This window comes from Leptodactylus fuscus, chromosome 4 (assembly GCF_031893055.1).
Source record: "Leptodactylus fuscus isolate aLepFus1 chromosome 4, aLepFus1.hap2, whole genome shotgun sequence".
Taxonomy (NCBI): domain Eukaryota; kingdom Metazoa; phylum Chordata; class Amphibia; order Anura; family Leptodactylidae; genus Leptodactylus; species Leptodactylus fuscus.
In genome coordinates this window covers 192,849,938-192,863,130 of record NC_134268.1, presented here as the reverse complement: position 1 = coordinate 192,863,130, position 13,193 = coordinate 192,849,938, and the positions used below count along the sequence as shown (strand labels likewise).

Here is a 13,193-nt window from a genome sequence, read left to right as displayed (position 1 = left end):
TAAAAAATATAAAAATAGATAATAAAAAAGAAACCCATCGATATCAATATCAATATATAAATAACAATAAAACATAGATGTAAGTAGATACTGGTAATTAAAAAAAAAAATAAATTATAAAATATAAAAAAAAAAATAGATAAAAAATGAATATGAATAAATGATTAAAAATAAAACGTAAACCTATAGATATCAATACATAATATAAAAAAATAAACCCTTAGATAACAATTGATAACTAAAAATAAAACATAAAGCCATATATGTAGGTAGATACTGGTAATTAAAAAATAAAAATATATAATAGTAAAAAAAAATAGATACAAAATATAAACCCATAGATATCAACAGATAATTGAAAATAAAATGTAAACCTATAGATATCAATACATAACATATAAAATAATCCCTTAGATATCAATTGATAATTAAAAATTAAAAATGAACTGAGATACGAATTGGTAATTAAAAATGTAAAGCACCATGGAATTAATGGTGCTATATAAATAAACCTTAATAACAATGATAATAATAATAATTAATAATAATAATAAAATTAAACATAAACCCATAGATACGGATAGTTAAAAGTGAAACAAAATATACAAAAAATAAAATAATAATAAAATAAAATCTTAATTACAGTACATATAAATGAATAGAAATAAACCCATAGATATAAATAGATACTGGTCGTTAAAAGTAAAAACAAAAAATATACAAAAAATAATTAAATTAACCTATAATCACATAGGGATAATTAGAAATAAACCCATAGATATAAATATATACTGGTAATTAAAAGTAGAAATAAAGTAAAATAAACCCATAATTGTATATGGATGATTAAAATAATAAAATAATCCTTTAGATGTCGATCTGTTTTTTTTTTTTTTTGGGGGGGGGGGTTTATTTGTTAAAAAAGGGTAACATTTTTTCGCAGAAATAGCTATGGGATCAGTATCCCCTTACCATGTAGAGACTGTAGAGAACGTGTCTCATATGCTATCTGTGACTGCTCTCATCCAGACAGTGCCAGCTCTTGTCACCGTCATCAGTATTCCGCATGTCTAAGAACCTAATTGAAACATAATTAAAATCAGTTCTGTAAGTGGCATTTGAGGGCACTATGAATTTATTTACCAATCAAATATTCTAATTAGGCATTTCTTCTTTCACTTAATAGAAAGGGCACAGTACTCAACCTCCACCAGGGCTATGTCATGCTGTGGACACAAATTATCAACCAGCAGGTTTCGTCAAGAGATACAAAAGATGCCAACTGGCATTTACCCCTGATTACAATATATGATGCCCCCTAGGCATTTTCTAAGTATTTTGTGACTGATAGCATGCTCGACAAGTCTTATATTTTATGCAATGAGCTAGAAATGTAGAATTTTATGTAATTAAAAAAAAATAAGGCAACTTTTTGGAAATTGTTCTATTATACTATATTGCCACAAGCGCGATTATAATTGTAGTATTGTAAGAATCAATAATGTTGAGCCTTTTATCAGTGGTTGGTGCTTTATATCTTCAGGACAAAACACAGATTTTCTCTCTGATACTTGTTTTAAACTGAAAACACGTGATTTGGGGGGGGGGTAATTTTTGACTTGCTTTTTTTTCAAAATTTTATTAAATTTTGACAAATGCCATACGTAGAGCATGTTGTGTTTAGAACAAAAAAAAGCTATGAATAAAAAAAAAAATACCGACAAATATTAGTTTGAATTTTTAGAGGAATTTTTATTATTTGTGCCCTCGATAGATCAATTGATTGAGCGGCTCTTTTGCAAAATTCTTATTTATGAATCTGAAAAACACATCGAAATTGTAGAAAAACCACAGCAGACTGTGCATTAAGACTGATGTTTCATACTCTATTCTTAATCTAGTCTCCCGCTGGTCCTAGATGTCTCTGAATTATTAAGAGACTGGGGCCTCCTAATAATTAAATTAGAATCTATATTAGTCAGAGACTGGCATAGGCTTTATTGGCACGTCCGAATGGATATTTGGCATTGCCAAAGCTAGTAAAGTGGGGGAGGGGGGAGTTGGAGTCGAGGGGGAGAGTATGGGGGGGGGGTTGTGGCTGATTTGGGGTATAACAGTCCATGGAGTCTCATCTTCCTCTTAGTTAGTGACCGCTATATGGGGGACTTTTTGGTATAACCATACACATTTTCTGGAGTGCATTAGATTTAGGTCACATGTTGTGGAAACGCAGTGTTTTTAGCTGTTGCAAGAAACAAAGTGAGTGACCCTTGGTTCACATCTGTGTTTGGTAATCTGTTCGGGGAGTCCACATGGGGACCCTCCTGAATGGACAACCGAACGCATTTGCAAGCGCTGTGCAGTGAAAGCACACGGACCTCATAGACTATAATGGGGTCCATGTGGTTTCCGTACTGTCTCCGCATGGAACATGTGGACAGGAAAGTAGATTAGGAAGTACTTTCCTGTCCATATGTTCTGTGCGGTGATCTCGCGGCAAGCACACGGACCCCACTATAGTCTATGGGATCCCTGTACTTTAGCTGAACACCGCTTGCAAATCCATTCAGTAGACCGTTTAGGGGGGTGCCTATGTGGACAACCCCAAATGGATTACCGACACAGATGTAAACTATGCCTAAAACTTTGTTTCAGCTTATTCATAAATTGCATTAAAAAAAACACTGCGGAAACACTGCACTTTCAAAAACATACACTTTAATATATATATATATATATATATATATTAACTCTACCTGCAGAAATAGACTTATGTAATATGGGGACACAAAAAAAAAGTTGTGAAAAACGAAAGTATTTTTGCTGCATTTTTTGCAGTATTGCTACGTGGTGCCCTGCAGCAAAAAAGTGCAATGGGAAGAACGTGGCAGCAACACATTGTGATTCTTCTGCAACGCTTTTGACAAAAAGTTTGCAGAGGTTTCCACCGCAGATATCCGTAGGGAAACCATCGGTATCTCCGTTGGTATAATTGACATGCTTCAATTTCCAAAACTCCACAACAACCAAAGATGTGTGGCCATGAATAATTAAACAGTAATAGGTAAAATACAAAATATTTATTTAGTCAGATATCATAAAATAACAGCAGATGGTAAAGAACATGATCCGGACAACACAACACTAGAAAAACATATAAGGCAGGTGAAAATATAGATAAATATCATGCACAAATTATCATAGAATGTATATTTTTGCAGACATGATAGGCATAACAGGTACAAAAATTCTATACACACACAAAGTCGACCAGTAAAATACTGGACAGATGGGTGTAGAATGGATAATTAGTAGAGATGAGCGAACAGTGTTCTATCGAACACATGTTCGATCGGATATCAGGGTGTTCGCCATGTTCGAATCGAATCGAACACACATTCAGCACACACATCCAGCGCTGATTGGCCAATGCATTCTATTAGCCCGATGAAGTAGAGCTGAATGTGTGTGCTAAGCACACACATTCAGCACTGCTTCATCAAGCCAATACAATGCATTAGCCAGTGCTGATTGGCCAGAGTACGGAATTCGGCCAATCAGCGCTGGCTCTGCTGGAGGAGGCGGAGTCTAAGATCGCTCCACACCAGTCTCCATTCAGGTCCGACCTTAGACTCCGCCTCCTCCAGCAGAGCCAGCGCTGATTGGCCGAATTCCGTACTCTGGCCAATCAGCACTGGCTAATGCATTGTATTGGCTTGATGAAGCAGTGCTGAATGTGTGTGCTTAGCACACACATTCAGCTCTACTTCATCGGGCTAATAGAATGCATTGGCCAATCAGCGCTGGCCAATGCATTCTATTAGCGTGAACTGAGTTTGCACAGGGGTTCTAGTGCACCCTCGGCTCTGCTACATCAGATTGCTACATCTGATGTAGCAGTGCCGAGTGTACATCAGATGTGTAGTTGAGCAAAACTGACTCAGCACTGCTAAGTCTGCATTCGCATAGGAATGCATTGGCCAGCCTTCGGCCAATCAGCGCTGGCTCTGCCGGAGGAGGCGGAGTCTAAGGTCGGACCTGAATGGAGACTGGTGTGGAGCGATCTTAGACTCCGCCTCCTCCAGCAGAGCCAGCGCTGATTGGCCGAATTCCGTACTCTGGCCAATCAGCACTGGCTAATGCATTGTATTGGCTTGATGAAGCAGTGCTGAATGTGTGTGCTTAGCACACACATTCAGCTCTACTTCATCGGGCTAATAGAATGCATTGGCCAATCAGCGCTGGCCAATGCATTCTATTAGCGTGAACTGAGTTTGCACAGGGGTTCTAGTGCACCCTCGGCTCTGCTACATCAGATTGCTACATCTGATGTAGCAGTGCCGAGTGTGCATCAGATGTGTAGTTGAGCAAAACTGACTCAGCACTGCTAAGTCTGCATTCGCATAGGAATGCATTGGCCAGCCTTCGGCCAATCAGCGCTGGCTCTGCCGGAGGAGGCGGAGTCTAAGGTCGGACCTGAATGGAGACTGGTGTGGAGCGATCTTAGACTCCGCCTCCTCCAGCAGAGCCAGCGCTGATTGGTCGAGTTCCGTACTCTGGCCAATCAGCACTGGCCAATGCATTTCTATGGGGAAAAGTTAGCTTGCGAAAATCGCAAACTGACAGGGATTTCCATGAAATAAAGTGACTTTTATGCCCCCAGACATGCTTCCCCTGCTGTCCCAGTGTCATTCCAGGGTGTTGGTATCATTTCCTGGGGTGTCATAGTGGACTTGGTGACCCTCCAGACACGAATTTGGGTTTCCCCCTTAACGAGTTTATGTTCCCCATAGACTATAATGGGGTTCGAAACCCATTCGAACACTCGAACAGTGAGCGGCTGTTCGAATCGAATTTCGAACCTCGAACATTTTAGTGTTCGCTCATCTCTAATAATTAGTAAATGAATATATAGCTAGCTCCAGAGACAAGCACCTGGACATATATCAAACTCCTTCAATCGCAAAGGATTTTTAATCCACAACAAGTAACAAAGAGTAAATAATACCAAATGGTATCTAAGCCAAATAACAAGGAGTGAATACATGTACACACTATATCTTTTTGAATGCCATGCCCATAAGTGGTGTAAGAGTATACATGCCTAGTCAAAAAAAGCCAGCATAACAGACATAGATTCAAAATACTAAAGGGTTAAATACCTGCAGCCATATCTGCAACACCTGCCCTGAAGAGATGCACCACAATTGCAGGTACCCGGAGGGTCGCCTCAACGCGTTTCGCCAGACGGCTTCCTCAGGAGGCATAACCATACCCCATACAAGCAGGGTATATATAGAGAACAGAGGCCGATGGTGCGTCCAATCAGACGTGTGAGCGCGCCGGAGTGCGTGATACTGTCGCACGAGCCGGGCCGCGCATGCGCACACGATCGGCACAGTCAAAGACGTGCCGATCATGTGACACAGAGGCACGTGACCGGGTCATACGAGAGCAGCGCACGCACGCCGCGCGGCTCTCTGAAAGGACACCAAGAAAGATGGTAATATTGTATATATGTGCATATAGATGGAACATTGCAGTGGGAACGTGACAGGAGTTGGCAACAATGTATATATATAGGCGCATCTAAAAAAAACCATGCCCTAAAGACACAGTAAAAGTTGACAAAATAATATATATATACTGTATAATATAGATGTAATCATGCTGTTGAAATTACAGCAAAATAAAATAAAATCAAGCCAAAACAAGCCAAAGGAACCCCCAACTGACATACAGAAATGCAAAAAATTATATATATGTGTGAATAATTATACACAATAGTGATACCAAAATTATAAAGTGACAAAGAAGTGAAGCGTGAAAAAGTGACCAGTGCCAATTTAATAAAAAGTAAAAACAATGTAAGGTAAGTATAATTACAATAAAAGTGAAAAGTGTAATAAATAAATCAATTACATAACAGGTGAATAGACATGTAAAATCATGACTAACAACTTTATAGATATATGCATAATTCTGTAGGTATCAATTAAGCAGATTTTCATTTTCTCCTGCCGAATTCTCCGCATATCATCAGCCATTGTAGCAAATCGAATACTCTATAGACCCCTAAACATAAAAATAAGAGAACAAAAATAAGTATACAACACAAAACAACATAAACCTGCTGTATGAAGGACATAAAACAAAAATTAAAATTAAAACAACCGGAACCCTAATTAGAGAAAAGAACCAAAGTTGACGGCCGTTAGGTGAAACCGTATCCAAAACAGTGATCCACCGTGTCTCATGTTGCAAAAGGGTTTTTTTGAGATCTCCACCCCTCGATCCTAATTGGATATGATCAATGCCACAGACCCTAAAACCTCTAGGGTTACAATCATGTGCCTCTTTAAAATGTCTTGGAACTGGTTGCAATTTTTCCAATTCCAACACATTAGCTGCCGCCTTGATTCTACTTACGTGTTCGGATACACGTATTTTTAGTGCTCTTGTTGTCATGCCTACATAAATCTTGCCACAAGGGCATGTGGCATGATAAACAACCCCAGATGTGTTGCAATTGTTGTTATGCCTAATCTTATAAGATTTAGTACCTGTCGAGTCAACAAATTCCCTTGATCTTATCATATAAGGGCACATAGAACACTTACCGCACGGATAAAAGCCCCATTTTGGGCCCTTATAGCCAAAAATACCCGTAGGTTTACAGATGTAATGGCTATCCACCAAGAGATCACGAAGATTGCGGGATCTTCTCCACGTAACGCTCGGTCTTGCTGGTAAATGTTGAGCAACATCTGGATCTGTTAAAATCAATTTCCAAAACTGCAACGGTTTTGGGGATCGCAGCATGTCCGCTTTGCATATTTTACCGTAAATGGGATGGATTCACTTTGCTGTGACTGTAAAATTTTGCTGTGACTGTTTACACCACGTAGGGCCCCGGTCTTATAGTAAATTTGTCAGGCCGAGATACTCTTTCCAATTACACCTTGGTCTCCCCATTTCTCCACCCGCTTTGATAAAAAGGAAGCAAATAGGGCTTAGAAATAGGGGAGTGGCGCAACGTTGGTTCAAAAAAGGTCCATGCGCCAACGATGCTCACAAATATTTCCATCTCTGCCACTTTTCCGGTGTAGAGGGAATAGTCAATTTCCCCAACTGTTTATAGTGATGAAGATTTTTCTGCAAATAAATGGTAATAAAATTACATTTTTCCTAAAAACTCTGATAGAGAAATTTCTCATGCCTTGTATGACAGATCAGACCCTTAAGTAACAACAGTGTAACACAGCAAGCTCGCAAAGTGTCTCAAGAGGGGAGATTAGATTTTTACAGTTGAATTTCAGATGTAAAAATATTTTGTAAGAAATAAAATTTTGAGTTTCAAATAGTTTTTTTTGTTTTATTCTAGTCTTATATGGAAGATCACTTGAAGAATAAGAATCGTCTTGAAAAAGAGTGGGAAGCTCTATGTGCGTATCAAGCAGACCTTACTGCAACAAACATCGCGCAGAAGGAGGAGAATGCCGCCAAGAACCGATCTCTAGCAGTTGTCGCATGTGAGTGTCATTAAACCAAATTTTAGATTTATTTTTTACTGAAAATAGCCAAAGTTTTGAGATTGTATGAATCGAGCCCTAGATTGGCGAGAAAATATTGGACTGTAGGTAATGGGGGTGCAGAAATAGCTCTTGGAATTAGGTCCATTGAAGCTCCATTGTTACCTAACACGACACCACCTATGTGGGTAGGGGGACTCGGTAAAAATTTTGCATTTCGAGACAGGATCTACAAGTTGATGCTCAGCTACTTCATGACAAGCTTTAGGCTAGGGCCACATGTGACCAAAGATTGCTGTGTTACTCATGGAGTCACATTGCAACCAGAGGATCCCCCGCATAAACGTTGAACAATGTTCGACTTTTTGGCAACTAGAAGTCATGATTATCCTACGGTAGTGATATGGAAAACTAATTTTCCATACTAAAATCTGCCACATATCTGTTTTTTTTGTGGATTTTGTTGCTAATTTCACCCCCTGAAATAAATGCAATCTGTCATATGTATATGTAACCTTATATTAAAAAAGAAATCCCACAAAAACTATTTTACCATCCCTGCCCCATAATCTGATTGTCTGTTACTCATATTCCCACATTCCAGCTTCTCCCCAGCTCCACCATCTTGGCTTTAATATTCCTCTTTCTCTTTGCTTTCTCAATCCTATGACACACCAGTACAGCATCACATGGACAGCTAGAGACTGTACTATATGTACCTGCTGTGCAATTATCCATCTCTCTATAATGTCCTATATAATCTAAGAGGTTGCAAAGGAAAATTATGACAATTGGTGTTTTCAATACCTGGAGGAGGAATCAAGGGACCAGTGACGTAACTAGTCTTGTGGGCGCCGGTGCAATCTTTTGTCCGGGGCCCCCTATCTCACCCCTATAGAGAATTCTTGATAGTGATGGTTACAGGTGCTAAGGAGTTTAATCCACTTTAGTGTGGTTAGGGGTAATCTGTGGGTCTCCTTGGCTTATGGCCCAGATGGAAGCTGCAATCTCAATACTGAGGCCAGTGCTTATGGGCCCCCTAATGCTCCTGGGCTTCGATGCGACTGCACCCCCTCAAGTTACACCCCCACAAGGGACTGCGTACCTGCACTGAAATCTAGGCCAGTCAAAGCTGGGAAAGATTTCAGGCATCAGTTACACCAGTGTAAAAGATCATAAATTCGGCAGAAAAATGGCCCAGTCCAAATCAGGAAAGGGATGAGGATGGTGTAACGAAAAAAAAGTAAAAAAGATTGAAAATTTGTGTGCAAACTTATGGTTGAAGATGTAATAAATCTCTTCCGGTATATATTTAGAGAACCAAAATAGGTGATACTGAACAAATTATGTATATTGGGGCAATAGGGACATAAAGATTGGAAAAAAAAAAATTATCCCGAGTAGATCTTTAAAAACATTTTATTTGCTTTAACTAGATATAATACATAAATTGGTGAACCCATAAATGAAATGAGTGTTCTGTCCCGTACTCTGAGGAGCATCGCCATGACTGTGCATTAGGTCTTACCGTTATTAGTTAGACATTAGGTCAAAGGAGTAGCAATGAAATCCCTGGAGTACTTCTTTAAAAAATAAAATCAATCAACATTTTATGTCGTTCGATGTAATGTTATTAAGTTGCTGCTATTAGTTATACTGCCACTAAGTGTAAGGTCAAAGGAATAACAATAAAATATGAGCTAAGATAATTCCACATTATGTAATAACTTTTAATTATCTTTTTTACGAAAGGTCAAAAATTTTGAGTCTCCTTCGTGACGTAAAAAGAATCAGTTGCCAATTTTTTCATATTTATTTATTAAACCCAGATAATAAACTGTATTACGCTTTTCCAATCTGTTTTTATTTTCTGATTGTAGATTTTTGTATTCTGTTTTCTTTACATTATTAACGAAGGCGGCCATCTTGCCTGAGCTACTCCTCTGCTCCGTTAACAGCATTTAGTGATATGCTTTACAGCATAGTTATAGCCATAGATACCTATAATCTGGAGTGGATTTATTGAGATCTACGGGAGGAGATAGATGTAGATAATCCTTGACAATATTTATTGTCAGTAGTGGGTGGCTAAGGAAGTTATCTGTAGGGGCGTTAACCTCTGTTGTAATATTTATTATATTAAATAGCTGTTAGATTCTATTGTTATGCTATGCATCTTGTCTGTGATGTAAATGCTGCAATGTAATGTAAATTATTAGGCATGGTGGCCAGAGTGAAAATTGCAGGATGTACTTTTTAAAATACAAAATAATGACATGGAAAATAAAAAAATAAAAAAAATACGTTTAACATAAAAACTTGGTTAAATATAGTTAATTTTAAATATAGTATATTTTTTAGCTCATGTTCTATCACTTCTCAGGTTGTTCACAATTTACCATGATCTGAAATTCAGGGATTATTTTTCTTTAGTGTCTTGCTTCCTATACAATCATCACAATGCAAAAGAGAGACCAATATGCTCTTCAGGCTCCTTAAGTCTCCGCTGTGGGTTCTATTATCCCACTCTCAGTCAGCCACTTAAAACAAGACCTGTATCATAAATGTACATAACATGCATTATAGACCACTCTTATATAACCTTAAGTAACAGTCCTTCAGTCACCTGGTACTTAGGGTAGAGGTTTTTATGTATTTTATATCACATGTCTCCATTATTTCTCAAGTTGTTTACAATTCATGATGGTCTCAAATTCTGAGATTATTCTTCTTATTCCTCTACACATTGTTTGTATTATATATAAATTTTCAATGTTAGTAATGCATGAACCCTCAACCTCTCTAGGGTTCATATGGTTTTATGTAGAGTCTTGTTTTACTAACATTGATTCTTTGTTGCAACAAGTACTACCTTATGATTCCATACGTTGCAGCCCCAACTGTGCCCCATGGACTTCCATGGAGGAGTCCTTTGTTTTCTTAGAAAAAGTATCACTGCTTTTTCTTCCATCAAATGTCACTAAATCTGTAACCTGTTGGAGCCCCTAATACAATTGTGAACATAACAGAAATCACTTACCCTAAACTCACTTTTTCAAGGGTACCTTGCTGATATCTACATACTAACATGTTGTTTATCCTGATCAAGATCCCATTTCAGAGAGTAACCTGAAAAGTTACATTTTTAGGCCAGTAAAGACATCCATGTCCATGTTACTCACGGTCCATTATAATTAGGATTGAGCGATAGGGATCAGAAAAGATCGGATCTCGATCGGCGATCGAGCAAATTTCATGATCGGGATCGGCTGGAAAATGATCGGAAATCGGATTTTGAAATCTCAAGATTGGCTCAACCCTAAAAGTGACTTTTCCCGTAGAGAAGCATTGACTAGGGTTGAGCGATCGGGATTGGGAAAGATCGGATCCCGATCGGCGATCGAGCAAATTTCACAATCGCGATGGGGATCGGCTGGAAAATGATCGGAAATTGGATTTTAAAATTGATCCTGAAATCTCAAGATCGGCTCAACCCTAGTTATAATGACTGTCATGGTTTAGTGACGCTCTGTATGGTTACAATGCAGGTGGGTTAAAGGGGCTTTTTTCTATTAACATAACTATACTTAGATTTGTAGACAATGAAAAGGTGAACATTTTTGCAAATAGAAATAATAAAAATTTTGAAAGATTTTTTTCTTTGGTGACAGTGACTTGTCTTGATCGGTTGCCAATGGATATGACCATGAATGGAGGAATTTTCAGAAACCAAAGCATGATGTCCTTATTGTGGTCAGATTATTGTACATGCAATGTTCCTTCCTGATGACCTGTCCACAATAAGGGAATTATGGCTAGGTTTTTGACCATAGTAAGTTCCTACGTTCATGGTCGTATCCATTGGTATTGGATCAAAACAAAAGACTGTCACCACTAAGACTGGATTCACACTAGCATTGGAGTGATCATAGGAGTCTCCGCCATAGAATCCTCCTAAAATCGGTGGAGAAACAAGGAATTTTCTCTCAGCTGGTTTTATACTGAATCTGTAGTCTATGGGGCCCACAGGTTTTTGTGTGTAACCCATTTTTAAGCAGACAGAGTCTCCATCTTTCATGTCCCCATGCGGACCCAAAGGAGGGAAACCCAAATGCTAGTATGAATCTAGCGTGAAATGGTTAGAAAAAAATCTTTAAAGTTTAGCCAGATTGTGAATTATTTAACTTTGCCAAAATGTTTCACTTTTAATTGTCTATGTATAAACTATGTATATGTTCAGGGAAAATCCCTTTAAGGATGGGTCCATGCGGGGCTCACACACAGTGGATTAGCTGCTATGGACTTGCCAAAGGAGCAGCAAAGTGGATAGGAGTTAAACAAATCTCATCTACAAGCTGTCCAAAAATAATAATATTTTCACTGTGGCTTCCACCATTTGTAAAGTGGTCAAGGTTTCGGACACGGTTTTGGGCATTTTTAGTTGCACCAGTAAATATGCCTTATATGGCTCAAAAAGACTCTCTACTAAAGTATATAGGTTGTATCATTGTAAGCACCTTCCGAAACACTCCACCAAAGAGAATACACAAAGATCCCGTCTGTCGAAGATACTTATATTACTCTCTTTGTCTCAACAGATGACCACAATAGAATAATTCTAAAGGGCGAGAATAGCCACGACCACTCTGACTACATCAACGCCAGTCCTATCGTGAGTATTCACCTCTTCGCTTTTTTTAATTTTACGCTTCAATAAAAACCTGAATTACATCCAAAGTGCTTATCAGCAAGTCAACTTATTGCTCAATTACGAGATGCAATACAATTTGGGAGCGAGTCTATGGCGATCTGATTACTGACAGAAAGGCTAAAGATGGATTTTAAGACGTGTTTCAAGACTCTTTAAAGGTTTGCACATTGACTTACGGATTGGCCTTATATGTTGCAGACATTTTTCTAGAGAACATTGACCTAAAGAAATTCTTGCCAATTTCGATCTTTGCAAGGATACTCTATATCTTTTAAGGATGTTGATGGCAAATATTCTCCGTATATGTGGTCAAGGGACAATAAGAGGTAGATGAACACAAAGATTGATTCATTAGGTGTTCCCTGTAATGAGAGAAGTGATATAATACCAGGTATTACTTGTTATGGTGGAGTTACAAGTTCTCCAGATTTGATACAGGTTTGATGATCCTTTACCTTCTTCCTTTACTTAAAGATGTATTCCAGCTCTTTTTGATGGATGACTTATTCTCAACATAGGTCATCAATAAAAAATCAGTCGGGATCCCCACTGATCAGCTGTTTGTTTGTTTTTTTAATGTAGATTGTGAGCCCCATATAGGGATCACAATGTACATTTTTTTCCTATTAGTATATCTTTGTAGAATGGGAGGAAATCGACGCAAACACGGGGAGAACATACAAACTCCTTGCAGATGTTATTCCTGGAGAGATTCGAACCCAGGGCTACAGCACTGCAAGGCTGCAGTGCTAACTACTGAGCCACCGTGTTGCCCCGTACTGATCAGCTGTTTCAAGGAGCCATGGCTCGCCTCCAAGGAGTTACATCACGCACCATATGTGTCATAGTAGCCATGTGATGTAACTACAGCCTTGTCCAATAGAAGTGAATTATATCACATGTCTGCAAATGGTGTGCCATGTAAATAATGAAGACTTCACAACACTGGC

At 38.5% G+C, this 13,193-nt stretch overlaps 1 protein-coding gene across 1 annotated transcript in view; it reads left to right on the top strand.

The window, feature by feature from the left end:
- PTPRN2 (protein tyrosine phosphatase receptor type N2) overlaps window positions 1-13,193 on the top strand; it is a 723,914-nt gene that overhangs the window by 658,903 nt on the left and 51,818 nt on the right. Inside the window, exons 15-16 of the mRNA XM_075271520.1 lie at window positions 7,385-7,532; window positions 12,131-12,204. Of these exons, the coding sequence (XP_075127621.1) occupies window positions 7,385-7,532; window positions 12,131-12,204 (222 nt within the window). The remainder of the gene's footprint in view (window positions 1-7,384; window positions 7,533-12,130; window positions 12,205-13,193) is intronic.